This window comes from Vicia villosa, linkage group LG2 (genome assembly GCF_029867415.1).
Source record: "Vicia villosa cultivar HV-30 ecotype Madison, WI linkage group LG2, Vvil1.0, whole genome shotgun sequence".
Taxonomy (NCBI): domain Eukaryota; kingdom Viridiplantae; phylum Streptophyta; class Magnoliopsida; order Fabales; family Fabaceae; genus Vicia; species Vicia villosa.
This window is the reverse complement of record NC_081181.1, coordinates 144941094-144959152: the sequence shown is the minus strand read 5'-3', so window position 1 is coordinate 144959152 and position 18059 is coordinate 144941094. Positions and strand designations below refer to the sequence as shown.

Sequence of the window (18059 nt, the reverse complement as noted above, 5' to 3'; positions counted from 1 at the left end):
GCCTGATTTGGAGGAGTCTGAGGAACAAATCCACAAGATTAGGCTCACTCTCTCTTTAAAACATGTCCAAAATCTCGTAAAGGTTTGCACGAATCAGCACTTTGACGTGCCCATCCAATATTGGGGACTTAGTGTATTTTTGAATCCAAAGTTCATTTGAACTATGGACATTTTGACAACACTATGGAAATTCACTTGAGGTTCTTAATAGAGGTAGTTTGAAGATTCAGAGGCAATTATCAGCGCGAGTAGTGGTTTGCAGCAATTCAAACATTAAAGATACGTGGAAGCAACTGGAAGAGTGGAGCCCACATAAGAGGTTACGTGTTGATTCCTGCATAGATAACTGTCATCGACGTTAATGTTATGATAATATATAAGTCGACTTTAGTTTATGAAACAGAGATCACAATTTTCATTTATTCTCTATAAAACTAAAGTACCCAAGTCACGAAAAAGCAGTTTGTGAGAAAATGTATGAGCCTGTGTCCTTTCTTTAAGTGTTTTTAATTCAAACACTTATTAAATGACATTTATTATGCTTTTCATTTACTTTCTTCTTCCAGAACAATTTTATATTGTTTCAATCACAATTTATATCTATCTCCCCTTGAAAATTTCAATATACTCCTTGAAACTCTTAACCACCTTGCAAAATTTCATTTATGTTCTCTAATTTCACATACACATTAAAAACTTTTTTTTTATCAAAATTTGTACTTGCGAAACTCCATTTATGCTCCCATGATGAATGTAGTAAGAATTTCTCTAATGAATGTATAAGAATTTCTCTAATTTTTTATTAATATTAAAAGTGATGTTGACAAGGTAGTTGATCCAGCAGCCGGACCACAAGAAGCCAGAATATCCAACTCAAAAATCCAAAATAGGAGTAGCATTACATTACAACCATATGAATCAAAGTAGTTGTCATTACTACACGTTTCATTAATTTAGATTGGATAAACATAAATATCTATCCACTTCATTTTTCAATGACACCACGCTACATGCCAATTCTACACTCAAATCAAAAACCCTAATTGCGATGATGCCACTGCAAAATATTTCAGTCAGTTAAACCAAATTCAACAAAAACAAAACCTAATCTAACCGATTCCTCTCTCTCGGTGATCGGAAAACATGGCGGATTCGGTGGAGCTTCCGAGTCGGTTAGCAATACTTCCGTTCAGAAACAAAGTCCTCTTACCTGGCGCCATCATCCGAATTCGTTGCACTTCTCCTACGAGGTATCTACTTCATGCTCCTTCAATTGAATTGAATTGAATTGAATTGGATGTCTCCTTATTGAATTGAATTGAATTTGAATTTGAATTTGAATGCAGTGTGAAGTTGGTGGAACAAGAACTCTGGCAGCGAGAAGAGAAAGGTTTGATTGGCATATTGCCAGTACGCGATGCTGCTGCTGATACTAAGCTACTGGGTTCTAGTACTGTATCTCAAGGTGCAGATTCGCTAGACCAAAACTCCAAAGTTCATGGTGGTTCATCAGATTCTCAAACCAAAAATCAGAATGATGTTGTTCATTGGCATAACAGGTATACGTCAACTGAAGAATTTTTTCTGTCACTTCAAGAGTTTTATATTAAATTACTCGATAGCATGCATTTAGTTGTATTAATAATCTTTGTGGATTTTCGGGAAATAAAATTGTCGAATCCAGAGGGGTAGCTGCTCGAGCATTACACTTATCCAGGGGAGTGGAGAAACCAAGTGGGAGAGTAACATATATAGTTGTTCTTGAAGGTTTGTGCAGATTTAGTGTCCAGGAACTAAGCACAAGAGGAACATACCATACTGCAAAAATCTCTTCCCTTGAGATGACTAAGACCGGTAACTGTTCATTTTCGTTTGCAATACATGTTTGTGTGTAGGAAATATTTTATACTGACTGGCTGCTCGGCATGTTACTTTCAAACACTGTTCTGTTTTTTCTTTTGGGGATGTAAGTATTCTGAAATAGAGTTTTTGCTTTTACTATGAATGCATAGATCATCAAAGCTTAAGCATAGTTAACAATTAGCAAATACTGTAATATGTTATTATGTGAGAGAAGCTAATACTCACTCCGTTTCAGATTAAATGTTGCATTTGTGTTGTGCGTGGTTCTAAAGAATATGATTAGTTGGGTTGATTTTAATGGTAAAATTAATATCATTTACTAGAATACTTTTATTAATCTTAGTTTGTTGTGTACTTAAGTGGAGTGAAATTAAATAAATAAGGTTATATTAGTGGGGGAAAAATAAATGTTGCATCAGTATTTTAAAGTGACAATTATTTTGAGGCACCAAAAAAGTACAATTGTAATACTTTTTATGAGACGGAGAGTACGTTTTACTCTAATCTGAAAAAAGTTTAAGATTTATACGCTGCAACCATTTTCTTATTTACAACATATGTTTAAGATCAGATTCAATGAAAGCATGTACCATTTCTCAATCACATGCCTTCTAAGTGTCAGCTTCGTACTGCCTATTTGTCTTTGAAGATGCTGAGTTGCTTCCATTTTTCTAATCTAGAGATGGAACAGGTGGAGCATGACCCGAATTTCATAATGTTATCACGCCAATTTAAAGCAACTGCCGTGGAGCTTATATCTGTTCTGGAGCAGGTAAAAGCTTGTACTAGTATAACATAATCACCTCTGCTACAAACCTAAAATTATGGAGATAGTGTTTGAGCATTGATCAACAAAGCCCCTAGTATGCTGATGTAGATGGTTGAAGAATATCATTATAAAATCCATGATTGCATTAAGTATTCCTTAAATATATGAAATATTGGCTGTGAATCTATTTTTTGATAGTTTGTTCATGGTCCAACTGGTTGGTTGATTGGTTAGTGTAAACTGTGTTATGGCTATAGACAAATTATTATGGTACTTTGGGCATTTCACAGTTTCTGCTGTGTGAGAATTAATAGCTACTGTTTTTCTTATTTGTAGAAACAAAGTACTGGTGGAAGGACAAAAGTTCTTTTGGAGACTGTTCCTGTTCACAAGTTGGCTGATATATTTGTTGCTAGCTTTGAGATAAGTTTTGAAGAACAATTATCAATGTTGGATTCTGTTGATGCTAAAGAGAGGCTTTCTAAAGCAACTGAATTGGTTGATAGGCACTTACAGGCAAGTAATAGAGTGATTGATGCTTCCTGTGAAGTTTGTTTCCTACTACTTGTCTTTTGATCCCACTTTTGTGTACTGCCAACAGTCAATACGCGTTGCTGAGAAGATAACACAAAAAGTTGAAGGACAATTGTCAAAATCTCAAAAAGAATTTCTTCTGCGCCAGCAGGTTAGCTTTCTCAACATCCTGTGCTATATACTTCAAATGCAAATATAGGGTAAACATTAATGAATGTTTATGCTGTACCGAACTACAAGTTCCATGCTGAAATAAATCAGTGACAATGATTTCAGATGGAAAATCCTTCTAAACAATTCCCTTAGCCTAGCTCAAGCACCAATTTATCTAATATTTGGGACTTCCTTTGTATATGTAAGGTTTTACGTATGTATTTAGGCTGTATGGGTTTATCATCTAGCTATGTAAAACAATGTCTTGTGCAAACCTTAGTGCCTTAACTTGTCTCACTGTTCGGGTATAAGTTTGTTTATCATGATCAGCGTGTCTTTGTTGCTGAGATGGTTATTGCTGCACCTACTGATTTTTCTGAGAGTGGTAGATTTTGTTTAAATGCATATCATCAAAGCCTTTGTTGTTCTTTAAGCCATTAGTTATAATAGAGTAGTTTACTAATATGCCCTTCATTTTATCTTTCTATTCTGTTATGCTGAGCTGTCAGGTTTGTTAGTGGTGTGCTGTTAGCTTGTTATGCGCCTCACACCTTTTCTGTTTTGTATCACATGGCTATATATAGTAGCCTCTTGTATTACTGTTCATCATATAATACAATGAGAGTTTCTTTTCATTCTCTCTCTTTACCTAATTCTATCATGTAATACAATGAGAGTTTCTTTTCATTCTCTCTCTTTACCTAATTCTATCATGGTATACAGAGCTTAAATTTTTTTTCCGATCCATGGAACCTTTATTCCCTTCCTCTCAGGTGAAACTTTCTCACCTAATTTCTGTTAAGCTTGACGACAAGAACTTCAAACAGTGGAAGCAGCAGATTGATGGCGTCGTCCGTGGTCATCGTCTTCAACGCTTTGTCACTGTTCCGGTGATTCCGCCACCGTCTCCCTCAGATCCTGCATCTCACAGTGCGTTTCTTGAGTGGGAACAACAGGATGCTCTCATCTGCACCTGGCTTCTCTCTACCATCTCCGATGCTCTCCTTCCTAAGCTCGTTGACTGCAAGCATGCGTGGCAGGTGTGGACAGAAGTTCATCGCTACTTTGATGTTCTTCTCTCCACCAAGGCTCGTCAACTTCGTTCAGAACTCCGGCGTCTTACGAAGGGTTCACTAACGATTACTGAGCTTATGACGCGTTCACGTGACATCAGTGAGTCGCTAACCTCCATCGGTGATCCCGTTCCTCTTCGTAACCTAATTGAGATTGTTCTCGATTCGTTACCTGAGGATTATGATTCTATTGTCGCCGCCGTTAACAGCAAAGATGACGTTAGCTCCTTGGAAGAGTTGGAGTCTTCCTTGCTTGCTCATGAGTCGCGATTGGAGAAGCATCGCAAAGCTGCGATTACAGAACCGACGACGGCGACGGTCAATCTCACTCAAGCAACACCTTCTCCTACTCCAGTCGCTTCTGATCAAGTCGTCTCCGAGGCGTTTCCTCAAGGAACGAGTCACGTCACCGCTAATGCTGAAAATCATTCCTATGGTGCACGTGGTGGTCGTTCTGGTCGCGGTGGTGGTCGTTTTGGTCGTGGAGGAGGTCGTTTTGGGAAATCACCGTGTCAGATTTGTCACAAACCTGGTCATGATGCTTCAGTATGCTACTATCGTTATGCCAATTCCAGTGGTGCTAGTTATCCACATCATCGAGCTCCCTTCAATCCTTTTCACGTGGCTCCTCGTGCTGTTTATCCTGTGCAGCTTGCTTATGCTTCTCCCAGAGCTGCACCTCCCAGATATTCTGCACCACAAGCCTTTTATGCAGGTACTGAAGCTAGCAGTGCAAACCAGTGGTGGTATCCTGACTCAGGAGCTTCTCATCATGTTACTCCTGATGCCTCTAATGTGTCTGACTCTGCCTCCGTGCCTGGAACTGAACAAGTTTTCATAGGTAACGGCCAAGGTTTGTCCATCAACTCTGTAGGTTCTATGTCTTTTCCTTTACCTCACAAACCTCATCTATCTCTCACTCTTAACAATCTCTTACATGTCCCTCACATCACCAAAAACCTTATGAGTGTGAGCAAATTTGCTCAAGATAATTCTGTATTTTTTGAATTTCATCCTAAGTTTTGTGTTGTCAAATCTCAGGCTACTTCTGAAGTCTTACTCAGTGGTCTTGTTGGTGCTGATGGCCTCTATAAATTCTCCAATCCAGCTGCTCCTCCGTTGTCCAAGTCTTCTTCCTCTTATAGTTCTAGTCATAGTTATCCTGCAGCATACAATTGTAATACTTCCTATAGGACAGATGTTATAGATTCTATATCTCAGTGTACTGAATCTGTTGCAAATCATACTATAAATCCTCTGTCTTCTTGTAATGAATCTTGCAATTATAATGTTACAAGTACCTTTTTCAATCCTTCTCTAAACTCTGTCAGTACTGTTTTACCTTCCTCACACTTTAATGCTGCAAATTCTATTGCATCCAATAAATATGTGCTTTGGCATACTAGGCTGGGACACCCCAATCATCATGCCCTCACTGAAATCTTCAAACTGTGTAATCAGTCCTTTCCATCTAAACCCCCTGCTGAGTTATGTCATGCTTGCTGCATTGGCAAGTCTCATAGACTTCCTTCTTCTTTATCTACCACAGTTTACTCTCATCCTTTTGAGCTGGTTGTATGTGATCTCTGGGGTCCTGCCCCTATGCAATCTTCCAGTGGTTATACCTATTTCCTAACCTGTATTGATGCCTTCTCTAGGTTTGTTTGGGTTTTTCCTCTCAAACTTAAGTCTGACACCATGGTTCAGTTTCTTCAGTTTAAGAAAATGGTTGAACTTCAGTTCAATTGTCCCATTAAATGTGTCCAAACTGATGGGGGAGGTGAGTTTAGGCCTCTTACCAAATATCTCACAGATTTATGGATTGTTCACAGATTCACTTGTCCCCATACACATCACCAAAATGGCCTTGTTGAACGTAAGCACAGGCACATTGTTGAGACTGGTCTCACACTCCTTGCTCAGTCCACCCTTCCCTTAAAATTCTGGGATCATGCCTTTGTCACAGCTGCATATCTCATTAACAGACTTCCTACACCTATACTTGACAATGTCTCACCTTATTTTAAATTACTTCACAAAAACCCTGACTATACTACCCTTAAAGTCTTTGGCTGTGCATGCATGTTATCCTTTTCTTCGTCCCTATAATTCTCATAAACTTGATTTTAGATCTCAACTGTGCATTTTCCTTGGATACTCTACCTCTCACAAAGGCTATAAATGCCTTGCTTAAGATGGTCGCATTTTTATTTCCAAGGATGTTGTTTTTAATGACGCAAATTTTCCTTATTCCACCTTGGTTTCTTCTTCAAAATCTGTCTCTCTTCCTAACACTCCATCCTCTTCCTCTCCCTCTCTCAGTTTTCCTCCTGTTCCCTCTGCTCCCTCTACTTCTAATCTGTCTTCTATGCCTTCTTCTTCCTCAAATTCTGCTTTTCCTCAACTTAGCAGTCCCACTATTCCTAATTTTTCTCCAATCTCTTCTTCCTCTTCCTCTGCTGCTCCCTCTAACAACTCTTATTCTTCTGGTCAGCAACCTATCCCTCAACCTCTCACTGCCATTCCCATTACCTCTTCTCCTTCTTCCTCTCCTGCCCTCATTCTCTCTGATCCAGCTGAAGCTAGCACTCTTTCTCCCTCCTCTTCATATTCCTCTCCTTCAGTTGGTCCCTCCCCTGGCCCTAGTCCTATTTCCCACCCTGCTGCCACAGCTTTACCTTCCATTCACCCTCCAAACATCCACCCTATGCAAACTAGAGCCAAAAGAGGAATCACCCTTCCTAGACTTCACCCTACTCTATTAATAGCCCACCTTGAACCTACATCTGTTGAGCAAGCCTTGGCTGCTCCTAACTGGTTTCAGGCCATGAAGGAAGAACATCAGGCACTGCTGAGAAATCAGACCTGGACTTTGGTGAAAGCTCCTGCTGGAAGGAAGCCTATTGGATGTAAGTGGGTGTTCAGGACTAAGGAGAATCCTGATGGTTCCATAAACAGGTATAAAGCCAGATTAGTGGCTAAAGGGTTCCATCAAAAGGCTGGTAATGATTTTCAAGAGACTTTTTCTCCTGTCATTAAACCTGTCACTGTGAGAATTGTTCTTTCTATTGCTGTTACAAACAGGTGGCCATTGCAGCAGATTGATGTTAACAATGCCTTCCTCAATGGCACTCTTGAAGAAGAAGTCTTTATGCAACAGCCCCCTGGCTTTGAAGTTGCTGACAGAACTCTTGTTTGCGAGTTAAATAAGGCTATTTATGGTTTAAAACAGGCTCCTAGGGCCTGGTTTGATAAGCTAAAGTGTGCCTTGGTTCAACTCGGGTTTAAGGCTAGTAGATGTGATCCTAGCTTGTTTTTGTTGCATCAAGGTAAACTTCAGATTCTAATTCTGGTCTATGTTGATGATATAATCATCACGGGTAGTTCTGCTCCTTTTATAGCTTCCTTGATCAAGCATCTCAATAATTCATTCTCTCTCAAACAGCTGGGACAACTTGATTATTTTCTAGGGATTCAAGTGACTCATCTCCCTAATGGTTCTCTTCTCTTATCTCAGACTAAGTACATCACAGATTTGCTTTCAAGGCTTAATATGTTGAATGCCAATGGCATGCCTACTCCCATGATCTCTAGCAGCAAATTGTCCAAGGTTGGGTCTGCTGCGGTTGATGACCCTACTCAGTTTTGGTCTGTGGTTGGTGCCCTTCAATATGCTACCTTAACTAGGCCAGAGATCTCTTTTTCAGTCAACAAAGTCTGTCAGTTTTTGTCCAATCCTTTAGAGGATCATTGGAAGGCTGTTAAAAGAATCTTAAGGTACCTAAGTGGTACTCTGCACCATGGTCTTCTCCTTCAGCCTGCTCCTATTCAGCAACCAATGCAGTTGCTAGGGTTCTGTGATGCAGACTGGGCATCAGACCCTGATGACCGGAGATCTACTTCAGGGGCCTGCATATATCTTGGGCCTAATGTTGTTTCCTGGTGGTCCAAGAAGCAACAGCTTGTTGCAAGGTCCAGTGCTGAAGCGGAATATCGCAGTATGGCTCAGCTAGCTGCTGAACTCATTTGGATTCAGTCCTTGCTTAAGGAACTCCATTATTCCTCTCAAGTTCCTAAGATCTTGTGTGATAACTTGAGCACTGTTACTTTGGCTCACAATCCTATTCTTCACAACAGGACTAAGCATATGGAGCTTGATATTTTCTTTCTGCGAGAGAAAGTACTCAGCAAAAGTCTGACTGTTGTTCATGTACCAGCTCAAGATCAATGGGCTGACATTCTCACTAAGCCCCTCTCTGCTGCCAAGTTTGTTCCTCTTCGTTCCAAGTTGCGTGTGTATGATAAGGCTGCTTTGACAAGTCTGCCATCAGCTTCTAAGGGGGACTAATAGAGTAGTTTACTAATATGCCCTTCATTTTATCTTTCTATTCTGTTATGCTGAGCTGTCAGGTTTGTTAGTGGTGTGCTGTTAGCTTGTTATGCGCCTCACACCTTTTCTGTTTTGTATCACATGGCTATATATAGTAGCCTCTTGTATTACTGTTCATCATATAATACAATGAGAGTTTCTTTTCATTCTCTCTCTTTACCTAATTCTATCAAGTTATAATAGTACTATGTAAGCATACATTTCGGTAATGAGTAATTTCACTAGTTTTCTTCAAGGAAATAATTATACAAATTAAAGGGTGTCTTTAATTTGTTATGGAAACAGTATGTAAATAGTGATATGTCATACCAAGGATTTCTAAAGTCTTGGAGTCTTGGCCAGTTCTGCTGCATAGGATCATTTTAATATTGTTTTTATATTTTATCTTCTTTCGGACTTTGTCTGATTAGATAGTTTTTTTAATATTCTTTTTGTTTGAAAATATATTCAGATGAAGGCTATAAAAGAGGAACTCGGTGATAATGATGATGAGGAGGATGACCTGGCTGCCCTGGAAAGGAAGATGCAAAGTGCAGGAATGCCACAAAATACTTGGAAGCTTGCTCTTAGAGAGTTAAGGTACTTATGAGCAAAACTATAGTCACAAATTCTTAGATTTTGGGCCTAATTCAACGTTTCTAGTAAGACGTGTAAGATTTAAATTACAGTTTAATGAGAAAATACCTCTATGATTAGAGTTGTTGGTTTGATCTTATCTTTTAAAGGGTGTTTGTTAACAAGCTTAGAGCGTAGCTTTAAGCTTGTTACCCATGTAAAGAGAAAATCAAACCAACCCATATTAGAACAATAATGAACTTTCACGAGCTGCATCCAAACACATATCTTAATACTTACAAAACCGACTTGTATGGTGGTGAGTATTGTCCAAACTTTATAAATTTTATTTAGGCCATATCTCTAGCCAATGTGGGACTTTAGATTTTCTATAATACCCCCTCAGGATAATACACGGGGTCCGACAACAGATCTAGAATTGACTCTGATACCATTTCATATTCTGGGTTCAACTCAACTCCACTAAACTGTCTTGTTAAGTGAGGATAGTCCGAACTTTATAAATCATATGTTGAGAGTCCCTCATTAGATAGTGATATAGCCTTAATAGTGATTACAAGTGGTGGGCATCCTTCATCTTACAATCCATTATTGTGGGGATGAGTTAGGCGCTAAGTGCAAATTGTGAGACTATATATAGCTCATATCTCTAACTAGTGTGGGATTTGAGTTTTCTCCAATACAAAGGGGGATGGTTGATCTTCCAAGAGGGGATTGCATGCCATACATTTTATTAAGAGTGATATTAAAATTGTAGAAAAATATTTTCAAAAATAATTCAATTGTATAAAGAGTATAAACGCTAATATGCATATATAGACTACACTATGCTCCCCTTAAAACAAAATAGACCAGGTTTTATGCCTAACAGACCAGATTAATGGGTTGAATACAATGATTACTCATGATTGCAACATTTGTGCCTAATAACTATATATACAGAAACATATTTACAACATTCACCCTTAAGTTAGTGAATGAATATTTACCATGCCCAACTTGCAAGTAGTTTGGCTAAGCTTTTATATTGGTATACGTATACCCTTAATACATTTGTCATGTGAATCGGTTGATGCCTAGAAGGAACGTAGGTTGTACTTATCAAACTGTTATCCAGCTTCTCCCTGATGAAGTGTCGGTCTATATTAATATATTTTGTTATGTCATGTTAAACATAACTATTAGCAATATTTGTAGTCAATTAACTGGTACATAATACTTCATATGGCTTCCATATAGTATTTTTAAGTCCTCCAGTACAGTCTTCATTAAAATTGCAAAATATGCTTCATGTTCCCATAATCTCCAATATCTCAAAAGCCATTTCAAAGAGGGGGCTCTTATTTGAAAGAGGTGGAAGCCTAACTTGAAGTTAACACTAATGCTAATTATGTAGGTTCAGTGAGTAGTAAAGGTCCATTTCAGGCTGTTGCACATACTTATGCAGAAAAATATTTTGAATATTGCTTTGATTTTATAATGTATACAAGTACTAATATGCTTATGTAGACTATGTTAGGTATTACCTATCAAACCTGATTAATAGGCTGAATACAATGATTTTACATAATTACAAAATATATGCCTAATAACTACATATACGGACTTAATTTACAACAAAAACTGTGGCATAATTTTAAGTCATTCATATTGGAGACACTTAGTTGATTTTTTTGTGATTCTCAGGAGATTGAAAAAAATGCAGCCTCAGCAACCTGGTTATAGCAGTTCACGGGCTTACTTGGAACTTCTGTCTGATCTGCCATGGCAGAAGACCAGCAAAGAGCATGAATTGGACTTAAGAGCGGCACAGGAGCGCCTGGACAATGATCACTATGGTTTAGTGAAGGTCAAACAACGGATCATTGAATACCTAGCTGTTCGCAAGGTAATCAATACCCTATTACAATGCATCCTTGTTAATACCTACTACTCTATAATTTCATGTCTATCTGATAGTTCTAATTTCAATGTATCCATCACAGCTTAAGCCAGATGCCAGAGGTCCTGTGTTGTGCTTCGTTGGTCCTCCTGGTGTAGGGAAAACATCATTGGCATCTTCTATTGCTGCTGCTCTAGACCGAAAATTTGTGCGGATATCTCTTGGTGGAGTAAAGGATGAGGCTGATATAAGAGGACATAGGAGAACATACATTGGAAGCATGCCTGGGAGGCTTATAGATGGACTGAAGGTAGAATTTCAATTTAAGTACTGCAAATTACCTATAATGTATTGTCCAATTTGAGTGATAATTGCAAATGTATGTAGGAAGGTATTGGTGGCTGTATGTAGGTTTTATGATGCATGGAATCCCATCATTGTCATGTTATATGTTTTTTTTTTTCCATTTGCTGTAGGTTAATAGACTAGAGCAGTAAAGCGTTGTGAATATTAGGAAGTGTGAAGACAAACTCTTTAGACTCTGAATGTTTTTGCAGTGTAGCAGTAGAGAGAATGCCTGATTAAAGTACAAATTATAGAGTCCAAGTCCTGAAATTCTTGTTCAGTAATTCTAGGCTCTAACTTCTTTTGCAGTACAGTAGCACAGAAGGGACAAAATAGATTCTCTCTTCCCTACTAGGTCTCCCTATTTTCTTATTACTTTATCTTCTATTGAAATTTGACACAATCTTTGGTAGCATAGTTTTGTTTCTTAATCTTTCCCTGTCGGTGTTAGCCCATGAATTCTATAAGCAAGTTGAGAAGGAAAAACTTTCCGACCTATTCCCTCTGTTCCTTTTTAATTGTCCCATTTACTCCGTTCCTTTTTAATTGTTGCATTTACAGGAAAAAATTATTCCTATTTACTTGTTCTCTTTCATTGTAACATTTCACAATGGAATGAGATCATAAATTTATAGGGACATTATGGTATGAAAAGTAACACAAGTTATTGGTTGTCTTGGTATGTGTAGAAATCCAAAAAATGACGATTAAAACGGAGTATTGTTGTATTTCTTTTTCTTTATTTTTATGCATATGATTTTTTGCTTCTAGGAGGATTGTGAGTCATTCTGTCTGCAATTTTCTTAGTTCTAACAAATATTTCTGATGCAAAGTGACTAATAGATGCTTTTATATTTGACTGATAGAAAGTAGCTGTTTGCAATCCTGTCATGTTGCTAGATGAAATTGACAAGACAGGTTCTGATGTCCGTGGGGATCCAGCTTCAGCGTTGCTAGAGGTTCTTGATCCTGAACAAAATAAAACATTCAATGATCAGTATCCTGTATTTTTCAATATGTTATCATCTCCTCTTAGTTAATAATTTGTATAAATATATTTTTGTTATGATGATGGAGTAATGAAGAATTAGTGCCTAATTTCTGATCATGGACACAAATCACATTGCATTTTTACTTGCAAGCTCGGCCTACATATTAGTTTTACAGTGTAAATAAGTTTCTAATTTTAATCACGATCTTCCCAGCAATATGTTTTTGTGTAGATTCCACATGGGTTTGCCCATTTGCATGAGAAGTTGCAATGACAAGTCCATGCTGAAATTACTAAACATTTAAAAGGAAATTTGTATGTTCTGCATATCCTTATATATCCACTGTTTCACCAGATCTAGTTCATTTTTTCCACTACTTTTTTCTTCTATTGCAACAAATAAACAGTTCAAAGTTGTCCCTTAATTTATCCAGCTATTTGAATGTTCCATTCGATCTATCCAAGGTAATTTTTGTTGCTACAGCAAATAGGGCGCAACCTATTCCTCCACCTCTCCTTGACAGGATGGAAGTCATTGAGCTTCCTGGGTATACACCTGAGGAAAAGCTTAAAATAGCCATGCGGCATTTAATTCCTAGAGTTCTGGACCAACATGGTCTGAGTTCTGAGTTCCTTCAAATTCCAAAGGTATTTAATTTATTGTCAAAAAAGGAAATCTATAAAAGGCAAAAAGTTTGCCCTCATTCAGTGCAAATGCAAATAAATAATTTGGCTGTCATATGTTTTACGTTAAAACAATCTAACAACATTTTATTACTGATAGGAAACGTGTAATTTATTGTTAAATTTACCTGAGTTTAAATGTATGGGCTAGAAATTCCATAATATAGCTATCTGCATCATCACTAAATCTGCATAATATTGGAAAAATAGTGTATTCTATGTTTTACATTCAAAAAATTATGTTATTTGAGCATTAGAATTTTTTTTTTAGAAAAACCTGGTGTTGTGTTCTCTTCTTCTATATTGTCAATGATGGTGAAATAACACGGAAACCCAAAGGAAATTGTGTAAGGCATACTGTATAATTGCACAGAAACTCTTCTTGTACAGGTTGTTGTCTTGGAAAATAATTATGTTGTATATGACTTTAATTACCAACTTTGTTGATGCAGGCGATGGTGCAACTTGTTATTCAGAGATATACGAGGGAAGCTGGTGTTCGAAGTTTGGAAAGGAATCTAGCTGCTCTTGCTCGTGCTGCTGCCGTGAGAGTAGCAGAGCAAGAAGTAGTTCCACTTAACAAGGGAGTAGAGGGACTTACCACACCACTTCTGGAAAACAGACTTGTCGATAACGCTGAAGTGGAAATGGAAGTGATACCAATGGGTGTCAACAACCGTGACATTTCAAACACATTCAGGATCACCTCTCCATTGGTTGTTGATGAAGCTATGGTTGAAAAAGTGCTTGGGGTAATTTCTGCTTGTTTTCAATTGAAGCTTCGAAAACTACCCATCAGAAAAAAAGAAAAAAAAACAAAAAGAGTGATAAATTAATTTCTATAAAAAATTGTTGGCTGCCCCTCAGAAACTGGAATATACAGCTCTAAAGATTACCATATAACTTTGCATTTTACCTCAAATAATTACGTTTTCTGTTATGCAAATTCTGTGAATGCAATGCCAAGTTAAAATGCGCTTTTACAATATGGCTCTGATATAAAAGTTGAATGGGTACCTTGTGTATGAAGTCATTTTAAAAGTGATCTTACATTAGCAATCTTCAATGGGAAATATATTTTATAATATGCTTAAAGGTGAATGCCTAATTGATTGATCTCATCAAATGCAGCCTCCAAAGTTTGATGGAAGAGAAACAGCAGAACGTGTTGTGACCCCTGGGATATCTGTTGGTCTGGTTTGGACTACTTTTGGTGGAGAAGTTCAGTTTGTGGAGGCTTCAACAATGGCAGGGAAGGGTGAATTGCATCTTACTGGACAACTTGGTGATGTAATCAAAGAATCAGCTCAAATTGCACTAACATGGGTAACCAACTACATCTAAATAAGTTTCAACCCACTTCTATCTTGCTTGGGGTTGTTCTTTTATGTTCACTTGAATGATATGTTCCATCTTATACCTGTCCAGAAAATTTGTTTCATGTTACTTGTATTGGGCTAATAACAATGTATATGTGCATGAGAGTGTGCTTCTCTCAAGGTCGTGAGTTCGAATTCTACTAGGTGCTAACAATCCTTGTGTTGGACCAGTCCATATAGAGCTCTGCTCTAGCTTTAAACGGGGCCCCCGCTAGTGGACGGTGGGATTGGTCCTCTTGGATTAGTCGGTCGCAAGGCCGGATACCAAGATTTCAAAAAAAAAAAAGTATATATGCATGAACAGGCGTACACATGTGAGTGTGCAAAGTCTATAAGCATGTTTTTCATTATTGTCTTATTGTTAAGTTTGTTGATCTTCTACTCATCAGGCCTATTATGTTAGTTCCAAAGTTTTCTAAGCATTGTTAGTGACACATTTGTGCTACTTAGTGTTGTTTCTTTAGACACATTTTTTTCCTTTGATGACAGTAAGTAAGGTGTCTTTAACATCTTTTAATAGCATGTGCGTTGTTTAACCAGGTAGGGTTGGACATATACATATATGTTAAAATGGCGTCTTACAATAAATGAGAGCTATAGTTTCTTTCATTGTTTGGGACTAAAGTTTAGTCATTTCAATTCCATCTGCATGACATGGGTGCCAATGATAATTGGCCAGCTCAAGTTTGTGTGCATTTGAACAGTTGCAATCTCACCGTTATATATGCACGGAAGTTTCTGTATGTATTAATTCAAGAATTGTAACTGTTTCACTCACTATGAAAAATTGATTTATAGGTAAGAGCAAGATCAGCTGATCTCAAACTTGCTGCTTCAGATGGCATTAATCTGTTGGAGGGGCGTGATATACATATACATTTCCCTGCAGGTGCAGTACCTAAAGATGGGCCTTCAGCTGGTGTGACTTTAGTCACAGCATTGGTTTCACTTTTCAGTCAGAGGAAAGTGAGATCTGATACCGCTATGACTGGAGAGATGACGTTGAGGGGTCTAGTATTACCAGTTGGTGGTATCAAGGATAAGGTAAGTTTCTTGTGTTTTTCGATGACATGTGTCATCTTTCTGATGGAGGTGAAAGATAATGCCACACATAGGGGTGGCAAACGGGCATGCCCGTCCCGTTTAGGCCCGCCCCACAAAAGCCCGCGAAAAAACGGGGCGGGGCGGACTTTTTTTAAGAGTGCGGGTCTAAAACCTTGCCCCGCACCGCAAAAAAGTGAGGGCGGGGAAAGCCCGCGGGCATTCGGCTTTTTAGGCCTAAAAATAGTAAAATTCTATGAAAAAACAAATGCCCACAATAAAACGGGGCGGGGCGGGCACATTAAAGAGAGCGGGCCTAAAACCTTACCCCGCCCCGCGAAAAAGTGCGGGTAAAACGGGCTTTCCCCGCGGGCCGGGCCTGTTTTGCCACCCCTAGCCACACATGGATAGTTGCAAATATGCAATTGATGTTGCATTTATTAGCTCTTCTATAAAACCATTAGTAAAGTAATTTCTTCATAGCATGGCCTGCACAATTAAGCACCACTTTGATTATAAATGGTGGATATTAGGGCTTATCGGATGGTAGCTTACTATTAAGAGTCCTATATTGGACGTGACATGACCTGAACAAAGTTTATAAGTAGGACAACCTTACAAGTCGGTTTTTTAGGAGTGAAGTTAGACTCAATCCATATTCTATGTTGGTATTATAGTTTATTCAAGATCCGTTGGGTCGCCTACTATCAAGCCACACTCCAAATGTCCAGTCTTGGAGATGAGGGTGTGTGTTAAAAGTCTCACATTGGATGAGGTTTTGTAGGGGCTCTTATTGTCCAACCCAAATTCTAAGACTTACCATTCTCGTTGCACTAAGCTAACTAGTGCAACTGCCAGCAACACAAACAATAAACCAGTTAACTTCTAATATTGATTTGATCTATGCATGGCTTAAATGCATAGATCAAATCAATATTAACAATCTTCAGTAACAAAAAATGCTTATGACTAAAAAATATGGATTGTTCTGATTTTTTTTTCAATCTTCGCAGATACTAGCTGCACATCGATATGGTATTAAGAGAGTCATCCTACCTGAAAGGAACTTAAAGGACTTGGTTGAAGTGCCACCATCAGTACTAGCCAATTTGGAGGTAAATTTTTTGTAGTCCAGCACATCTGCTCGATTTTGTAGTCGTTGTGAACTGAGCATAGTTAGTAGTTGATACTAGATTAGACACATATAGTTGGTAAAATGATATCAAACATTCATCACTATTTCTTGTTTGGTCTTTACGATGGTATGTTTTGAACAACACTGGACTATATCCCTGCTTATTTTTATGTTTTATGTTTATCTTCCTTGATGACTTAACAATGAAATGAATATATAGATACTGCTTGCAAAACGAATGGAGGATGTGTTAGAACAAGCTTTTGACAGTGGGAGCCCTTGGAGACAACACTCAAAGTTGTAATTGTATCCTTGAAGGCCTCATCCTGATTTAATCGCTGTGACAGTGGGGAGTGAATATTTCAATCTATTCAGCAGGCCGTAATAAAGCCAAACTCTAGAAGCCACCTGGGTTGGAAGGGAGCTGACATCTGCATGTATTCTTGAGACATAACAGAGTATATTGTTGCGAACACAAAGAAGGGTTTCAGGACTGAGTAGTGGTTTACTCTATCAAGATACTACTCCATAATCCTTTTGTAAATATTTTTCGTTTGCTTTTTGCCAACTGTACCTGTTCAGCCAAGCAGATGCTGTCTTTACTCTCTCCCTTGTACCACCCTCTTCCCTGGCTTCATTTGGCTGTGTTAATTATTTGTCTTGTAGCTGTTTTACTGTGCATATACCATTATTTTTTTTATGAATAAGGGAGCACTTTAGCTCTCTCTATCTCTCTCTTAAATGTGTTTATCAATTTCCAGTCTGTTCCAGTCTGTTTCCAGCTTTGAGTTGATTACTAAGGAGTTGTGCAAGGGTATGTTCGGTTGAGTTTATCTCTAAATATTAAGTAGAGTAGACAATTGAAATTTAGCTAAAAAAAGGGTTCTTGGAACACAAATTGTTTAAGGGAAGGAAACGGACAAACTTTTTGTTCTTAAAATATTGTTATAAAAATGGCTAAAAGTTGGAATTAGAATAAAATTGTACTACCTCCTCTCTAATTGTAAGATCCTTTGAGTTTTTTTTTTTTTCCATTTCTACAAGACTCTCTTCAACTTTTAAAATGCATTAATGATTTTTTTTCAAAAGTGTCTCTAATTATATTACATCTTACACACATTAATTATTTCTCTTTCCTAAGTATAAATTTGTAAAATTATATAAAATAGGCAATAAATTTAATATTTTAATCAATTTTCTTAATTCCCGCAATTTTTTCTATGGGATCTTATATTTAGGTATTT

General features: G+C 37.9%; 1 protein-coding gene across 2 annotated transcripts; it reads left to right on the top strand.

Moving 5' to 3' along the window:
- The first annotated feature begins 886 nt into the window (after positions 1-886).
- LOC131652326 (lon protease homolog 2, peroxisomal) lies at positions 887-17557 on the top strand. 2 transcript variants are annotated; one of them, XM_058922163.1, is made up of 16 exons: positions 887-1250; positions 1347-1559; positions 1685-1854; positions 2544-2635; positions 2969-3148; positions 3234-3317; positions 9234-9361; positions 11045-11246; positions 11344-11550; positions 12452-12582; positions 13011-13224; positions 13713-14012; positions 14392-14586; positions 15438-15683; positions 16694-16795; positions 17036-17557. In XM_058922163.1, exons 1-16 carry the CDS (start codon positions 1144-1146, stop codon positions 17117-17119), a joined length of 2655 nt encoding a protein of 884 aa, XP_058778146.1. In that variant the 5' UTR covers positions 887-1143; the 3' UTR covers positions 17120-17557. The 2 variants fall into 2 exon arrangements, with proteins under 2 accessions (XP_058778146.1, XP_058778147.1); XM_058922164.1 differs by lacking the exons at positions 887-1250; positions 1347-1559 and having other exon boundaries at positions 1717-1854; positions 2555-2635.
- Positions 17558-18059: the final 502 nt, after the last annotated feature.